The sequence below is a fragment of the Orcinus orca genome, chromosome 10 (genome assembly GCF_937001465.1).
Source record: "Orcinus orca chromosome 10, mOrcOrc1.1, whole genome shotgun sequence".
In the NCBI taxonomy this organism is placed as follows: domain Eukaryota; kingdom Metazoa; phylum Chordata; class Mammalia; order Artiodactyla; family Delphinidae; genus Orcinus; species Orcinus orca.
Window position 1 is genome coordinate 43,057,919 of NC_064568.1, and position 17,988 is coordinate 43,075,906.

Sequence of the window (17,988 nt, forward strand, 5' to 3'; positions counted from 1 at the left end):
GGCTGGAAGGTGGCAGCCACTGACATTCAATAGTGTCAGTGCTGGTGTCTCTAGAATTCTCTCAGCCTTTACCTTGTGCTGGTTGCTTCATAGGTGCAAGATGGCTGCCCAGGTCCAGGCATCATGACCATAGTTAAGTCAGGAATAAGGGGGAAGGGGGGGTACCAGCACGTATACCCATTTTCTGAAAACAAAACAAAACAAAACCAAAAATTTTCATAGATAGAAGTACCCTCAGCAGACTTTTCATCGTATTTAATAGGCCAGAACTGGGTCTCATGTCGCAGCAAAGGAGACTGGGAAAGTGGGAAATGGGCTGGTCATGATTGATTTAGACCACTTGTAATTAATTGCCTGAGATTGGAGACCTTGGTGTATGGATCAAAATCAGGAAAGAAGGGACGGAATAAATTTCTGGATCAACAATGAACAAGGTTTGCCACAAGTGGTTTGTATTCAACAACAAAGCCAACTGTCTGCTAGTACTCACTTAGGACAGCCATTGCTCTTTCACACTATGTGCCATTTATTTCATGTGACATCCAAAAGTATTGTTTGGGGACTTCCCTGGTGGTGCAGTGGTTAAGAATCCGCCTGCCTTTGCAGGGGACACAGGTTCGATCGCTGATCCAGGAAGATCCCACATGCTGCGGAGCAGCTAAGCCCATGTGCCACAACTACTGATCCTGAGCTCTAGAGCCCGCAGGCCACAACTACTGATCCCACGTGCCACAACCACTGAAGCCCGCACGCCTATAGCCTGTGCTCCACAACAAGAGAAGCCACCACAATGAGAAGCCCACGCACCGCAACGAAGAGTAGCCCCCACTGGCCACAACTAGAGAAAGCCCGTGCGCAGCAATGAAGACCCAACACAGCCAAAAATAAATAAATAAATTTATAAAAAAGAAAAGGAGTCACCATTTTAAAAAAAAAGAATGAAAATATTAAAAAGTCGGGCTTCCCTGGTGGCGCAGTGGTTGAGAGTCCGCCTGCCGATGCAGGGTACACGGGTTCGTATCCCGGTCTGGGAAGATCCCACATGCCGCGGAGCGGCTAGGCCCGTGAGCCATGGCCGCTGAGCCTGCGCGTCCAGAGCCTGTGCTCCGCAACGGGAGAGGCCACAACAGTGAGAGGCCCGCGTACAGCAAAAAAAAAAAAAAAAGTCAAGTAAATAAAAAGACTCATTTAATTAAAAAAAAAAAGAGTGTTGTTTGATCAAGTAATCTTGCCAGGAGCTTGCTCTGCTTTTCCTCAATAGTTTATGACTCAATTTACATGTCATAGTTTGAAGTGTGTAGGTTTTCACTGTAAGTTGGACACCTTTAATGATGCCTCTCTGGTTTTGATCTTTTCTCTGTCTTTAGTGACAAAATGTATCTTGAACACACTGGACAGTATTATTTTACCCATATTATGGGAAGACTTGATTGGTTTTCTAACTAGCTTACGGGATCTGATGTGAAGAGGATGCAAAAGTCTCAGTGGGCTTCCTGCCACTCTTTGACAGAATTTCATAAGAGATGATGCCTCCAGGGCAAAATGATTACCAGCTAACAGAATCCCAGTTTCAGATATTCATTCCCATATCTGTCTTTCTGAGTCACACTTCTTTTTCTCCTTGTGTAAAATTATCTCATTCTACACACTCATTTACTCTGGGATATATGATCATATTTTATATTGCAGTATTTTTTTTGCTATTTTCAATATTATTTTTATACTTTAATGAACCTCTTTTTTTTTTTTTGCGGTACACGGGCCTCTCACTGCCGTGGCCTCTCCCGTTGCGGAGCACGGGCTCCAGACGCGCAGGCTCAGCGGCCATGGCTCACGGGCCCAGCCGCTCTGCGGCATGTGGGATCCCCCCAGACCGGGGCACGAACCCGCGTCCGCTGCATCGGCAGGCGGACTCCCAACCACTGTGCCACCAGGAAAGCCCAATGAACCTCTTTTGAACTACTGATCCATCTTTATGATTTGGGGCCATACTACCATATAATAGTAACAATAAAATGGAAATATAACACATGTAAACAATCACATGTAAATGGTGTGAAAAATCTCTTAGCAAGCTAAATTAGACTCCATGGCATTCTCTTTAGTATGAACTGAGCTGAACTGGCCAACTCACTTCTCGTGGTACAGGTGTGCCTACAAGACCATGATGATGATTACAAAGGTAATGGGGTTTCTGTGGAAATGATCACTGATCTCACATTTATGAAATGTGAACAAAATTGCTTGTCTGTGTAGCAGACCCTGCCATGCCCCACTCATATCCCATTACACTCACAATTCTCACGTGTCGATGATGGTTTCTATGGGGCCAACAGGGATGTCATCCAGTGGAAGTGGAGCACGATATCCAAGGCCAGCTCCTGCAAGAGGAAATTCATTTCTATACCATCTATCGAGCTCTGCAGTGAACAGGGCCCTAGGTTCACTGGGAAGCGATGAAGGGCTGAGATCTTAACGAATCAAATGAATCCTTGCTCTCCCACATGGAGCTGATAGGTAAGAAGTGAGCTAATTCACTTACTAGAAGCTAGAGTATACTAAGGGCCACAATAATAACAGCTGTGATGGTTTAAAAACATGGCTGCAAATTCTTTCACACTTATCAAAAGAGGGAATCTAATTCCTCTCCCCTTGAATATGGGCCAGCCTTAGTGACCTATCATGAACAAAATGTGCAAGAAGTGATACTGTATGATTTCCAAGGTTAGTTAGTAGGTGCTAGAGCTACTGTACGCGCAACTGTTAGGTCAAAGGGTATGTTCATTTAAAATTCTGATCCTAATGCCAGGTTGTTCTCCATTTGTCTCCCACCCCTCCGCCTCCCAAAAGTGGATAAACACTCCTTTTGGATCAGTATACTGGTTTCAACTGGCATTTCTATACTATGGGAGAAGTGAAGCATCTTTTCCCTTGGAACCTCTCTTGGGGTCAGAAGACCCAGCTGGAGACAAGCGTGGGACTCAGGGGAGCCAGGGGGCCCCCGCCAACAACAGCCACGGCTCCACTTGCTCCCCCCTGCTCCCCTGTTTTCGGCGCTTTCCTTCCTCCCCCACAAGCTTCAGATTCCTGGAACCAGGCTCGGTGACCTCACGCCGGTGACTTCACATCCGGGACCTTCTGGGAATTCTCAGCAGCACTTTTTCGTAAGAAAACTAACGGGAGAGGCGGGAGGGGAGGAGGAAGGGGGTGCGTCAGGGGAGGGCCGGAGCTCCCCGCTCAGAGGCAGCTTCCTCCTTCCGGTCGGGGGTGGGTGGAGCTGGCAGCGGCGTGAGGCCGAGCGGCCGCCTGCTAGACCCGAGGCCCCGCCCCCCACGCCCCCACGCTCCCCCACGCTCCCCCACGCTCCCCCACGCCCCCCACGCCCCCCACGCCCCCCACGCCCCCCACACCCACCGCGGCCGGGTGCGCGCGCCAACCCGGGACTAGCGGTCGGGCGCCCGTCGCTACAGGTTTGGGACCAGGGGCCGATTACCGGGAGCCCCTAGGCTGAGCCTCTGCCAGAATTTTCTTCCGAAGTTAGATAGTTGTCTAACTTGGCGGCTCTGCGACAGGTGGGGAGCGGGTACCTTCATGAGGGAGAAAAAGTGTGTGTGTGTGTCGCTGACTCGCAGGTACCAACAGTAGTGGGGGAGGGGGGACACGTACAAAACCGAAAGTTTACAACGGCGTTTTCCAAGCTACAAAACTGCATAAAGTTGAGAGGTCAGAGAAGGACACCCTCCATGGCTTCTGCTTCCTTGAAAAGGTTGCCTCAGAGCTGTGTCTTCAACACCAAGCTTACAGAAATGAACCGGAGGGGGAAATGAGGGGGGCTGCATTATGACTTTCGTAAGCCTTAGGCACTTGGGCTTTCATGGGCTCCTTCCTCCGTAAAAAAATATTTAAGAATATATTTAATAACTGTGGTGGTTACTGATGTTATATACTAAACCATTTTCTTCTACCCAAAAGTTCTTTTTTTCCTGTTGATTTTAAAAGAAGAATATTTTCATGGGCCCATCAAGTATTGTGGGCCTGAGGCTCCATCCATGCCTGCTGTGCCCAGTGGGTAAGCTGACCTTGGACAAAGCCAGGGTGGTGTGACAAAGCCTGGATAGAACATTAAAGGACCTGGAAGGTCTGATTCTCTTGGGGGAATGGAGTGAGAGAGGCTATAAACACAGGCGGCAGCTGAACAAGAAGGGCCTTGAATGACGGGAGGAGTGTGGATTTTATGGTGGAGGTGGTGAGGAGCCATTGCAGGGCTGGACTGGAGGATTGATAGTTAGGGGGTGGCACTGGAGGTGGGAAGGGCATTGGGATCGCTGTCGCTGTAATGACATCCAAACTCTTCCTAAGCCACAGTGGAGATGGAAGGGAGGGGGAAGGGTAAGCCACAGATTGATGTGAGGAGGTGGGGCCTGGAGAAGCCTGGGTTGACTTCTCTGGCTCATCCCTCCTGGACAGGAGAAAACAAGAGGAGAAACTGTACCAGCTTCAGGACTTTGGGAAGATCAAATGGAGGGTTCTTCACCAGTCACAAAGCAGGGAGAGTTTGCATACCTTAATAGGTGTGTGGGCGGCTTCAGGGCCACCTCTTGCCCAGATGGCCCAGAAGACAAAACCACAGTCCTCACCTGGGCATTTCCAGAGTTCAGAATGAGAAGAAACAGACTGGGTTTTCAACACCTCTTACAGTAGAACACTGTTCCAGAATCTCATTTGGCTACATGTTGCTCAATCCCCAATAACTGCCCTTTCTCCCCAACCCTGCAGTCCCTGCCAGAAAACAAAAAACAAACAAAAAACTGTACGTGATTCCCACCTTCCAACGCAAACACGGCTTCCTCCAGAGCAGACCAGGCCAAAATCAAGGGCTGGGATAGGAACTATACTTACAGGGAGAAGAACTGGGCTCAAATGACTCCTTGAAAGACAAACCTTCATTTATTCACTCTAAAACATGGATTGAGCACCTACTATGTGCTTTTGTACCATTCTAGGCACTGGAGATGCAACAATAAACAAATGAGAAGTGGTTGGCATGGAGATGATACTCCAGTGGAGAGAGATTTGCCTGTGGAGATGGCACTTTCCAAAGTTGGCCACATATTCTTCTAGAACGTTGCCTCTTCCTCATCAAAAGGTAGTGTCTAATACCCCTTCCAGTCAATATACACAGACTTGTGACTTACTTGTAACCAACCTAATGCAGAAGTGATTGTGTGTGACTTCTGAGGCTAGATCATAAAAGGCAATGCAGCTTCTGCCTTGTTAGTTGGGACACACGCCTTTGGAAATGAGATGCAACACAGGAAGTCCAACTACCCTGAGACTCCCATAATGTGAGGAGGCCCAGGCAACACGGGGAGGCCACACATATGTGTTCTGGCTGACATTCCAGCTGAGGTCCCAGCCAGTAGCCAGCATCAACTGCCAGACATTTGAGTGAGTGAGTGAGTTTTCAGATGTTTGCAGACCCTAGCTGTCATATTACCCCCACCCTTTGAGACTTTCCAGCTGAGGCCTCACACATCATGCCCACTGTGTTCTGTCCAAATTCCTGACCCACAGAATTCATGAGCACCATAAAATGGTTTTTTAAACCACTAAATTTGGGGTGGTTTGCCATGCAGGAATAGTATGCAGAACACTGACAATAAACAAGCAAATACGTGAGCAAGATACTTTTCTACTGTGATAGGTTCTCAGGAAAACAAACAAAAATAGCACAGCATGATAACTTGGAGGAAGGCCGCTATAGATGGGGAGTGGGTGGGTGTCGGGATAGGTGGGGGAGGCAGAGGAGGTATGGATCAGGAAAGTTCTTTCTGGAGAGACATTTGAACTGGAATGTGAGTGAGAAAGAGCCCAGCCACTAAAGATCTTGCATAAGAGACTTCCTAGCATAGGGTACAGCAGGTGCAGAGGCCCTGAGGCAGGAATCAGCTTGGTGTGTTCTGTGAAGATCAGGAAGGCCAGTGTAACTAGGGGGATGTGGGTGAGAAGGAGAATGGGGCAATGAAGTTGGAGAGGAAGGTTGAGAGGCAAGGCATTCTGGTCTTACAGGCCCCTGAGAAGAGTTAGATTTCAGGCTGAGTGAGCTGAAAGCCTGTGGAGGGTATTATAAAGGAGTGACTTGGTCTGGTAAACTCTTGATAAGAGCTTTGGGTGCCAGGTGGATGGCAGACTGTAAGACAGGGCAAAAGGAAGACCACTTGGGAGGCTATGGCAGTGGTCCAGGAAAGGGGGGATGGATGGTGGCCTGGGACAGGGTGATGGCGGTGAAGATGGGGACTGTTGGATAAGCTCGGAACAGAGGCAGTGACAGAGTAATGAGAAGGGAGGAGGCGCCCGGCCGGCAGGACGGTCCTGGATGGGGCCGCGGCAGGGGTGAGGACCGGAACTGGCATCCTTCTGGAATCCGGGAGGGAGGCTCCGAGCAGGGGCCTGCCAGGACGGCGTGTACTGGCGTCCGGCGTCTGCCGCGCGGAGCCTGCCCCTGGCTGCGCGCCTGCCGGGTGTTTCCCAGCAACGGCTACCGCCGCCCGAAAAGTTCCGCCGCCCGAAAAGTTCCGAACCCAGCGGCCGAGGTGATGTCATTGTCACCTTGGCGACGGCGGGTGGGAACACGCCCCCTCCAGGCTAAGGGCGGGGTCTGGGCGCCGTATGCTCCGCCCCCAGTCGGCCCGCGTGGAAATGCCGCCCACTCCCCCGGCAGGAGGAGAGGCGGTGCCTGGGGTTCGGCAGCAGGTGTGATGGCAGGTGTGATAGCTTGTGAGGGCACTGGGCGAGGCCTTACTGAGCGGCCGCTGTTCTCCTTGAGTGCTGCCTCTGGTGCGCTCACTACCCATCCACCAACCTCTCCCCACTCTTCCCCCTAGGCCGCCACCTCCAGCTATTAGGACTGGCTTCCTCTGTCATTCAGAGATGCCTTCCCCAACCACGCAAGCTAAAGTAACTGCCAATTCTCCTCTCGTGGGCTGACCTTGTTTTTATTTCCTTCACAGTATCGCTCCCTTCTAAAATTACCTTCTCTGCTTATAATATATTGTCTTCCTTCTCTAAGTTCCATGAGGTCAGGGGTAAATTCTGCCATGTTCATCTCTATTCTCAGCACCCTGGATGGAACCTGGCATGAAGTAGGTGCTCAATAAATGTTAGTTGGATGAATCAGTGAATTCACTCAATCATTTCATTCACCCAGGGATTCATTTATTTGACATTTGTGCAGTGCCTTCTAGGCACTTGTGATAAGCAGTAAGGATACTGAGATGAACGAGACAGGGAGTCCACCTGGAGGTGAGAACAAGAGATAGATTAAAACTAATAATTACAGTAGGAGAAGTGAACAGCCTTGAGTTTCCAGACGCTGGGCATAGTTCCAAGCACTTTACATATATTAATTCACTTAATCTGCACAATAGTAGGTACTTATAATCGTGCCCACTTTACAAATGGGAACACTGAGAACAGTCATGCCATAAATTACTGGGCCCTGTAATCAAGTGAGATCCCACAGAGGACGGGGGAGGGTGACCCGTGGCGAGGGGGTAATAATGAGATGTGTAGCCGGCCCAGGTAGGCCGATTTGCTATCTTAATTGCTTATACACACCAGTCTTCCAGGGGACAGGCTGCTTCCAGCTCAGAGCTCTGCTGCCCCAGGGGAACCCCTGTCAGTGGAGCAGGCAATGATGGGGCTGGGAGGGGTGTGGAGGGCTGATCCCTGGGCTGGTGGTATGATGGGAGCCTACCTGTTCAACAAAAGCAAAGTATGGACAAGTTTCCACCTAACCTCATCGGGGGCAGGATGTGTGTGTGGGTCGGGGGAGGCAGGGGTGGACAATCGTAGTTGTCCACCTATACGGAAGGGTGTTTAGGCAATCCAGGAACTACACTCACTCCCACCTCTGGGTGTTTGCATGTGCTCGTCCCCCTGCCTAGCTGGCACTTCCCCCTGATTGTCCCATAACTGGCTTTTTGTTATTCAGATCTCAGTTGAAAAATTTTTTCTCCTTGGAGGGGTGTGCCTTGGCCACACTCTCTAAGGCAATCACCTACCACTGTCACATCATCATGTTTTAAGGTTCCTACCCCAGAGTGGGAGAATGGCTTAGTCAGCCGCATAACCCTTATTCCTGAACTGATTTTTCCTGTTTATTCATAGTCTCTCTGCCTCCTCATTCTAGAAAGTCAGTTCCCTGAGTGTATGACCCCATTAGACCTCACCTCTGTGTCCCAGCTGCCTAGAACAGGCCTGGCATGCAGCAGGTGCTCAGTGCTTTTTGAAAGTGTGGAAAAGGGCCCTTCACCAGATCATTCTGACTTTCCAGGCCAGGATCTGTGCCCTCCCCTTCCCAGGAACCTCTGCTCTAAACATGGCACCTGGCCTGACCAGGAGGAAGGTGGCCCAGCAGTCTTGGCCACTGGAGTTCTCCTGGCTGTGGCCCTTCCTCCTTCCCGGGCCTGACTGGGCCATTCTTCCACTCTGGGGCAGGATTCTGTTCAGATTCCACTCCAGGGTGGTGTCCAAGGTAGGGGGCAGCAGTGTATGTATGGGTTGGGGCATGGGGAGCAAGGAGAATGGGGGATGGGCAGGCCTTTCTGGTTCCCAACCAAGATGGTAGAAGAAGGGGTGGCTTTTCAGAGCTTTCTAACACTGCTGTTGCCAGGAACACAGGGCACCCGGAGGTGTGGCTGTTTTTCCCCTACAGTGAGAACCCAGACTCTGGGACAGATGCACAGTTAGACACAGAGAGGAGGGAACAAAACTTGTGTTTATTCAGACTGTATCCTTCCCATTTGGGGTACAGAGTCAGGGTCATTGGGGGTGGAGAGAACCTTTGCCTTCTAGGGACATTGGTGATCGCCGACCTTTTCTGTATGACCTTTGTGCTGCCAGGATGATTCGCTGAATGAGAGAGATGGTAATGAAGGGGGCCTTTTGGGGCCCTAGTCAATCTGAAACAGAGACCAGTGCAGCTGGCCCTGTCCTCTCCAGGAATTAAAGAGCAGAAGACTAAGAACATTTGACTTGTATTAAAAGAAATGAAGGCTGAAGGTCACTCACGGGGTTCTGTCTCAGGCAGTGGCGTGCATACTCACTCATGTTGGCACGCAGGCCAGGCCTGTGAGAGGAGCGTGTGTGCCTGTACAGATTACATCCTCCGCGAGCAGCTGTGAGCCCCCATCCAGCTCCTGGGCTTGGGCTACTCAGAGGGGCTTCTTTCCACTTTTCTTTCCCCCCTTTGGCAAGAACTGATGAAAAGGAAACTTTCCACAAGTCTCAGAACATGCCCTTTCTTTTTGGTCCTTGCCTCATCTGTGCAGGAGGTAGGCACCCACCTCCGTCCCAGGGCCCTGGGGATGGGTGGGAGGCTGTGGTGGGAGGTGGAGGGGCTCACTGGGCAGCTGGCTGGGAGTGGCTGCAGGGCACACACACCTTCCCAGCTTCTGCCAGGCCTGTGCTGAGCCCGGCTGGACTGTGCAGGAACTGCCTCATCAAGGGGGAGGCGTGGAGCCCGAGGTGGGGGCCTGGGCCCCTGGGCGGCTCTGTGGGCTCGGTGACCGTGGTGGGGGAGGTGAGCACTGAGGTCCTGCACTGGTCCACCCTCTCATATTGCTCGGTCACTGTTCTTGTGGCTCCATAGTGCTGGGAGCCACCGGGCCCAGTCTGCAGCTCCAGAACACTTTTCTGCTGCCTGGTGGGCAGGGGGCTGGCTGAGGCAGGGGCATGCTGGGGCTGTCCGGAGCACTGGGTGGCTTCTTTCTTCCCAGCCTTGTCCCAGACATCTTTCTGGTGGGGCTGAGCCTGGCCCGTGGCCGACTCAATGGAGGTAAAGGTTGGGGAGGAGGGTGAATCTCTGCTGGGAGGTAACACTCGAGGGAGGCTTGACTCTTCTCTCATGGTCTCCAGCCTCCGAGTAGAAGGGGTGGTTGGGGCTGCTTGATTTCTGGCCTCAGTGTGATTTCTGACCTTGGCCTGACCCTGGACCTCAGTGTGGCATGTAACCTCAGTTTGACTCCTGACCTCCTGGCCTGGGCAGTTGGGCCTGACTCTACTGCTGTCTGTGACACTGACCTTGTGGGCCCTGTGGTCCTTTAGAGGTCCCTGGGAATGGCCTCTGGTGTTAGTCCCAGGCTGGAGGCTAGACATGGAGCTGAGGGCCTTGTGCACGGCCTCCTCGATGTCCAGCAGCCTGGCCAGGGTCTGTTCCTTCAGCCGGGCCACCTCCGTGCTGACCCTTGTCAGCTCCCCAAAGGCCTGCTCCACTGAGGCCTCGGGCTTGTTGGGGGCAGCAGGAGCTGGAGGGGCCCCTCTCAGCTGGGGCACAGCCTCAAAGAGCCTCCTCAATGCCCGCACGTCCACAGTGCTTTTGGCCTCCTTCTCCAGTGCTTGCACCTGGCTCAGGAGGCCCTGGAGCTCTTGCTGGCTTCCCTGCAGAATCTTGGAGCTCTCAGGGACCCCTTGCTGGGAACCGTCCGTGCACTTCTTTCCTGAGGGGCTGGGGCCCTGCTGTGGTGAGGTGGGGTCACTGCTGAGAGCTGAGAGCTTGAGGGGCTCAGGGCTCTGGTCGTTGCTGCCCGCAGCCTGACTTTTGGTGGGCCTGGGGGCCACGGTGCTGGAGTCATGCTGGGGGCTGTGCTGGCTCTGTCCAGTGGAGCATCCAGCCGGCGATACTCGGCCCTGGCCTGCAGTGGTGGGGACCTTGGTTGGCCGAAGGTCATGGTCAGCTGTACCAGTTTCACCTTGTCTGTATTTTCCTTGCCCCACCTCCTTAGAGGAGCTGGGAGAGAGGGCTGAGGGCTTGGGCAGCCAGTGAGGCGGGGGGATCTGGCTTAGATGTGCAGGTTTGGGGGGCAGCTGGGGCTTCTTCCTTGGGTGCGTGGTGGGCTCCAGTTTCGGGGTTTTTGTCTGTGAATCCCCAAGGCTTCTCTGGCCAGCAGGGCTGCTGTGGGACTGGAGAAGGGGGTCCTGTGTGGGCTCAGAGGCCTGCTGGATGGAATTCTCATCATGGCCGGCTTGGGCTGGGAAGTCAGGTCCCGTCACAGCAGCTGGGAGAGGAGGAGGAGGCGGAACAGAGGCATTATGGGAGTGCAGGCTGGCACCTGCAGCCTGAGGCCCAGAGGCCAGAGTGTGGGGGGCTAAAGGGGCAGCCTTCAGGGTGGTCTCTGCAGCTTGGAGGACCCCTGGGCCGAGTCCTGCCATCACCTTCTCTGGAGGTCCCCAGGCCTTCTGTGTGTGGCTCCCAGGCTCCTCTTGCCCAGGCCCGAGACTCTGACCTGGGCCTTCCAGGAGTGGGCTGGGAGCCTGAGACAGGAGCGCAGTCTCCCTGCCCCTTGGCAAGTCTCCTCTCTCAGAAAGCCAGACACCCCCCGGTAGGTCAAAGGTCCTGATGGGGTGAGCAGTGTAAATGCCATCCTGAATAGTCACCCACCCCCTAGGCAGCCCTCCAGGCAGTGCTTTCTGTTCCCCACTGACCTTTCTGGGGGCTGCTGGGATCCTGGGGTCACCTCCAGCCAGAGGCCTGGTGTTGCTCTGGGCAGTCCCAGTGGCTGTGGCCGGTACTTGCAGAAGACTATCCTGGGAGGGCATAGAGGCGGCTCCAGGGGTGGGGCCCTGCTTGTGCTTGCTCAGAACTTGCTGGTCCAGGCTTTGGGCTTTGGCTGTTGCCATTCGCAGACTCTGCATGGCAGCCTGGAGGTTTGGGGACCTGGGCCCCAGGGGCATAGTCGTGGCTCCATCTGACTTTCCCAAAGCTTCCATCCCTTTCTGCCCAGTGCATCTACTTTCCTGCTTTTCTTCCCCAGCCAGAGGGACTGCTTTTCCAATGGCCTGTGGGGGGCAGGGGGTGGCCCCCGGCCCTCTCAGTTGCCCCACCCCCATGCTGGGGTCCAGTGGGGGAACATGGATGATGCTCTCAGTCAGGGGCAGCCTCTGGGCCCCCTCGCTGGCTGGCACTGGACTTGAGTCAGCCGGTGGCTCCCATCGCAGACTGTGCAGGCCACTCAGGTCTCCTTTGTCTATGCAGCTGGCCAGCAGCTGCACACTGCTCCTCTCAGGGGCCCTGCTGGTTAGCCGGGGCTGCAGAGAGTAGGCGGTCAGTGCCACTAGGCCCTGCTCTGTCTCCTGCATCACTAGCCCAGTCCTCGCCACCGAGGTCCCGAGGCCACAAGCCAGCAACTGCTGGAACTCAGGGTCCATGTCTTCGACCTTCCAGCTGCTGCCTGGTGCTGGCAGCTTCAATGGCTTGAGGCGAAGCTGGCCCACTGGGTCCTCCTGCACCAGCAGCCCCTGCTGGTCCACGTCTGGCCGGCGCAGCACTTGGCGGACAATCCTGGGAAGCTCGCCAGACACCAGCTCCTCCTTCCGAACGTGGGGGCTGCCCTGACCTGGGCCTGGGAGCACGTACTTGGCAAGGCAGAGCTCCCCTGGCCCTCGGGCCTCCATGATGATGCCTCCGTGGTGCAGGATGCCAGGCGTGGCGTGCAGAGTCCCCAGGGTCCCCTCAGTTGCAGTCTGTTGCCTCTCCCACACCCTGTTGCCTGAGGGGCCCATGGGCTGCTCTTCCTGGAGGTTGCCCCCGTGGATGCTGTCAGCTGCCAGGGAGCCCATGGGGCAATTCTCAAAGAGCCAGGTGAACTTGTGCACAGAGCCTGCTGGGATGGGCTCAGGGATTACCCTGGATCCCTGGTTTTCCCTCTTGCCTGCCTCCAGGGCCTGGAAAACCTCCTTCTGACGAGACACCTGCCCTGAGGGGATGTCCACTCTGCTGCAGTATCGCACAGGCCCCCTTCTGCAGGGATGGCCTGAGGCCTGCAGAGGCTCAGTCTCAAAGACGTGTCTGTCTGTCTGTCTTTCCCCAGCCTGGACCTGGCTGACCTCAAGGTGCTGCTCCCTGGAGCTTTCTGGTCTGTCTGGGGGTTGGGGCGTGAACATCCAGGTGCAGGACCGTGCCTTGGCCTTGGGTGTGGGATCTGTGACCTCTGACCCCTGCTTCTCATCCAACTCACTCATTGGACATGTCTCGAACAACCAGCGGATGGTCTGCACATCGCCCTTGGGGGATGCTTCAAGCTGAGGGCCTCCCTGAGGCTTTCCTTCTTCTTCCCATCGTTCCTGCTGCTCCCGTTGGTGGATTACCTCCAGGGGCTGGGTCTCAAAGAGCCACCGGGCAGTGCCCACGTCTCCAGCCACCACTTCCTGCCGGGTGATGCCCCGCACCACGTCGACGGTACTGGGGTTTTGGCCTAGTTGGTCTAGGGGCTGTGTCTCAAACATCCACCTGTAACCCTGTACATCACCTCCGACTACATGCTCTCTGCTGACAGAGGTCAGGGCATGGAGGTGGCCTTTGCCATCCTGCATGGCATACACCGGGGACCCTATGTCCTGGGACTGCCCAGCAGAATCAGTTCCTTCTGCTCTGCTTATGCTCCCATGGGCCGAAGCTTCACCCTGCCTGATGCTGTCCAGGGGTAGGGTCTCAAAAAGGTTCTTAAAGGTCTTCACGTCTCCCTTCACCCCATCCCTCTGGGGGGCACTCTGAGAGAGGCACAGTGCTGAGGAACCATCACTGGATAGACGCTCGTACATGAACCTCTCACCCTCCTGGGGTCCCACCCGCTGCAGGTGACCCACTTGGACCTTGTCTCTAAGTGTATCCAGGGGCTGCATCTCAAATAGCCACAGGGTGGAGCGGACATCACCGGGGATCACTTCCTCTTTGGGTGGCGCCTCAGGTCCAGCCTCCTCTTCCCCCTTTAGAGTGTCTAGTGCTCGGGTCTCAAACAAATGCCGCTGCTGCTGAACGTCTGGACCAGGAGGGATAAGATCTGGGGATGGCTGGAAGTCCTTCTCGTCCACCAAGATCTCCCGGATGGCATCCAGGGGCTGTGTCTCAAAGATCCAGCGAGTTGCACTGACGTCGGGCCTGGCCGCCTCCTCCAGAGAGATCCCCCGGATCACCCGCACCTGGCTGGGGTCCCGGTTGATGGCGTCCAGAGGCTGTGTTTCAAAGAGCCAACGGGCAGACCTCACCGCATTGCTTTGGATCTCCTCCCGGCAGGCGGCCTTGACCTCGTGGATGGCTCCCTCTGCGTCCTGGATGGCACACAGCGGCTCTGTTTGGAACAGCTTCACCGTCTTCTTTACATCGCCCTTCAGCTCCTGGATCTCTGAGCGCAGCTCCAAGGGGCTCTGCTCCTGGATGGAGGGGCGGGAGCCCAGGCGGTCCAGTGGCCGCGTCTCGAAGAGCATCCTGGTACCCTGGACATCTCCACTGGCTGCAGGCTCCCTCACTGTAGCTGCCGGTGCCTCAGCATGGCCCGTCAGCTCATCCAGTGGCTTTGTCTCAAACAGCCAGCGGGCTGCATGGACGTCCCCTCCAGATGGCCGAGGTCCGGCTGGCTCCTGGTCTGTGCTGTTGGCAAAGGAGCCTTCCTCAAACTTGCGGGAGGTGGCCTGGACATTGCCGCTGGGCACGGGCTCCTTGGCAGGTGGCCTCTCATGGTCCCCAATGGCGTCCAGCCGCCAGTTCTCAAAGATCCAGCGCATGCATTGGACATCACCCTCTGTGGGCTCTTCGGAACCCAGGATCTCAGCCAAGTCTTCAGCCACAGCCTCAGCCAGATTCTTGCGGAGCTCGGGGTGGATGTGCTTGTAGAGGCGGCGGAGCTCACTGGCTTGCCGCTGCTGGTGGAACTTGGAGAAGGACTCCTTGGGTGGCGGCAGTGGCAGATCGTCCAGAGCAGGTGGTGGAGGGAGGGGCAGGTCCTCTGTAGCTGCCACTGGGATGCTTGGGGTGGGGGCCACCTGCGTCTGAGCGTCGGCCATCCTTCTGAGGAGAGGGGACAGAGATGAGGATGGGGTGGGGGGCTTTAGGTGGGATGGGGCTGGTTTCTGGGAGAAGTGGCAGGGAGCAGGGCCCAGGGGCAGAGTAGCCCTGCTGTGGCATGTGCTTAGAGACCCCCTCCCTTTCCAGACCTCGCCTGGGTCTCACCCTGCCACCTGCGTGGTTGATATATGACAAGTCTTGAGTTTAATGCACATGGAGCCATCCATCAGGGTGCTTCCCCAGAATCACCTGGGTTGCTAGGGAGCAAACAGGGCACTGTGGGCTTTGAAGCTGTCCTTCAGCCAAGGGATGCCCAAACCTCCACTGGGAAAATTGGACGTGCCCGTCCTTGCCTGCCTTTGCCAAAATCAGTTTTTCCCTGGCAGACTCTCAGGTGAGTGGCCTGGGGGAATTCTGATTTAAGGGGTTCCAGTCAGGGGGAGGCAGTTACCTAAACTGGTAACTATTTTCCATGGAGAGAAATAGTCATCAGTTATGTTTCCTTTCGTAACACCAGAGGGCGCACTTGTCACTTTCATGGGGGAGGGGGGCAAGGGGGGTGGCCTGCCCAGCTCCACTCACCCTTCCCAGGCCAGGGAGGCAAAGCGGGGGCCAGCAGCCCGAGCTACAGCGGAAGCAGCGAGGTTGAGTGAGGGTTCACCAGGTATCTCATGGTTAGGCAGAGCCTGATTCTGAATCCTAGTTAGGGGTTTTCTGTGCCAAGACTCAGAAGATCTGAGCTAGAGCGACCTCAAGGATCTTCTGGCCCAACCACTGTTACTTAAAGAAGAGGCCTAGAGTCGGATCTTGGCGAATGAGGGGCAGGCAGTGCTGGCTTGGAGTTCCTAGACCCCATAGGTAGGGAGTGTGAAGCTTTCTTAGTGGCGTGGTGTCCCTCTGTTCCCCGGAAGGCACCCCAGGAGAGTTTGAGGGTGACACCCACAGGGAGGGGAGGCAGTGCGACCAAGGGCCTTCTTGCAGAGATAGCCCCGCCCCTCACTCGTGGATCCTCATCCCCAGTTGTGTGCAACCCGAATCTCCTGTGCTCCTCTTCTTTCTCCCTCTTCATGCCCATCAGCTTCCACAAAGGCCCCTCCCATCCCTGCCCCCCATGGCCTCCCACCGCTCAAGCCCTTCTCTGGTCTCTGTCCTCGGTGTCTTATCTGTCTTGTGACAGGTGTACTAACAGTCCCCAGAGGCCAGTAGGGAAAGTATGAGAAGCACGTTCCCCCTCTTACTGCCCCTGACCCACTGCTCTGCTCCGCACTCGGTGCTAAATATAGCCGAGGTCCTGGCCTCAGCACAGCAGCCCTGCGCTGGGGAGAGGTCAGGCTCAGCCAGTGGGACCCCTGGGAGCCTGGACCCACCTCATCTCCTTCTCTGCCCTGGGCTCCCTGATCCTGCCTCCTGAGCTGGTGTCAGGCCCCTGGCCTACAGCATGACCAGTGCTAGAACCCTCTCCTGGCCGAAGCGACCTGGGGCTGGGGGAAGGACTTTCTTCTCACGGCTGCCTCAGAAGGGGGGAAACTGAGCCTTGCGTGCCCCACCCCACCCCGACTTGTCCACCAAAGGCATCCGAGCCCCAAGGAGTGTGACATCTAAAGCCGGCAGCCCGAGTCTCATTACCTGCTCCGGGTGCTTCCTTTAGTCTCTGAGTTCTCATGAGGACCCTCTGCCACAGGCAGACCTCAACTGTCCCCACCTCCTCACTGTCCTGTCACCCTGGTGGCCTGAGCAGATGGCATGTACAGGCCACCAGCTCCACCCTATCCCCACCCGCAGGAATCTCCAGAATTCCTACTGTGGTCACAAGTTGCCAGCATCACAAAGTCCAGAGATGGCAGACCTGAGGACCCGCAGAGGTCACTGAGCCCAACCCCCTCACTGTTCAGACAGGGAAACAGGCCCCAAGAGGGGAAGGAGCTGACCCAGGAGGCTCCGCCAGGTGGTAGCAAGGCCTTCCCACCACGGTTCTTGAGGGCAGGGACAGGGGTGGGGTGAGGGCAAAGTTCAGAACTGGGACAAGACTTAGGGCAGGGCCTGAGCCTTAGTGGGTGTCCCTGAGCTCGGCCTCCCAGGGCTGGGCCGGCCTCTCAGGGAGACCCCTACTTTTGCTTCCAGGTCTGCTCTTTCTTGGCCCAGCACCTCCACACATCTCTACATCTGGACAGACTCAGATCTGGTTGCCCTACCTTGAGCCGCCACCCCCCCCCCACCGCCCCAGATCTTCCCCAAGGGCTTTCCAACTGGGCAAGTCGATGGCCTGCATCCCACCCCAGGCCCTAGGCCATGATTTGTGGGGATCTGGGCTCAGGCCAGCCCTGGGGAGACATTCCCGGTCCAGATATGCCAAGACTTTCACCCGCAGTAGCTGGGCACTGGGCTTGTCCTACCAGTGCAGAGTTGGGCCCACTTACCCCCCTCCAGCCTCCATGTCCTCCCCCGACTCCTCTGTCCTTTCTTCCAGACACTGGGCCTAGCTGGGGCTTCCCTTGGGAAGAAGCCCTGAAGCCTGAGGAACTCCACACCTGTATTTTAAAAATTGCAACCCCAGGCCATTTCCTCCCACAAGCCTTTCTGGATTATGCCAGGCTGGCTGGAACCTGCCCCTCTGCAGGCCTCAGGCCTGTGGCAGCCATTCTGGGACCCCCCGTGGAGCTCACGCTAACTCTCTCTTAACTTCCTCTTGGAATCTTTCTATCAGACCCCTCCACTCACCTGCCTCCAGATGCACGCCCCTCACCCTCCTTCCCCCACCCAGAGCTGCCCCTCATACATGCTACCCTGAGAGGGTCCAGGGGGGTCCCAGCCTGGAGATCCAGCCCTGCCGTGGAGAGACAAAGGGGTGGGTTACTCACCTGAGTGTCCTGCTTGGCTGATGGTGGTTTGGGGTCTGTGGCAGGTGTGGCCTAAGGGGCTGTTGTTCCTCTCGTTGTTTGGGGCTGGTCTTGCTCTGCCGGCTCCGTCAGATGCCTTCTCGCTGCCCTGGCTCCAGGTCTCTGTCCCCTGCCAGCCCCAGCAGCTGCCTTTATCTGGCTGGTTAGGGGGTGGGCCAAGGTGGGGGCGGGTGGGGGGAGGCTCAGTTCAGAGTATGAAGTGGTTCCGTTATTTTTAGGGCTTGTGGAAGTTAACTGGTCTGTCCTGGGAAT

General features: G+C 55.6%; 1 protein-coding gene and 1 long non-coding RNA gene across 4 annotated transcripts in view; one reads left to right on the top strand and one right to left on the bottom strand.

Moving 5' to 3' along the window:
• Nucleotides 1-3,394: 3,394 nt before the first annotated feature.
• Nucleotides 3,395-17,988, top strand: part of LOC117195855 (uncharacterized) — a 34,570-nt gene continuing 19,976 nt past the window's right edge. The window contains exon 1 of the long non-coding RNA XR_007469882.1: nucleotides 3,395-5,146. This is a non-coding gene — a long non-coding RNA (uncharacterized LOC117195855). The remainder of the gene's footprint in view (nucleotides 5,147-17,988) is intronic.
• Nucleotides 8,761-17,834, bottom strand: XIRP1 (xin actin binding repeat containing 1). 3 transcript variants are annotated; one of them, XM_049693601.1, is made up of 3 exons: nucleotides 17,698-17,834; nucleotides 11,485-14,842; nucleotides 10,920-11,057 (listed from the first exon to the last, which is right to left on the bottom strand). In XM_049693601.1, the coding sequence occupies exons 2-3, from the start codon at nucleotides 14,836-14,838 to the stop codon at nucleotides 11,049-11,051; spliced, it is 3,363 nt and encodes a 1,120-aa protein (XP_049549558.1). In that variant the 5' UTR covers nucleotides 14,839-14,842; nucleotides 17,698-17,834; the 3' UTR covers nucleotides 10,920-11,048. The 3 variants fall into 3 exon arrangements, with proteins under 3 accessions (XP_004277894.1, XP_049549557.1, XP_049549558.1); XM_004277846.3 differs by having other exon boundaries at nucleotides 8,761-14,842; XM_049693600.1 differs by having other exon boundaries at nucleotides 8,761-14,839; nucleotides 17,698-17,829.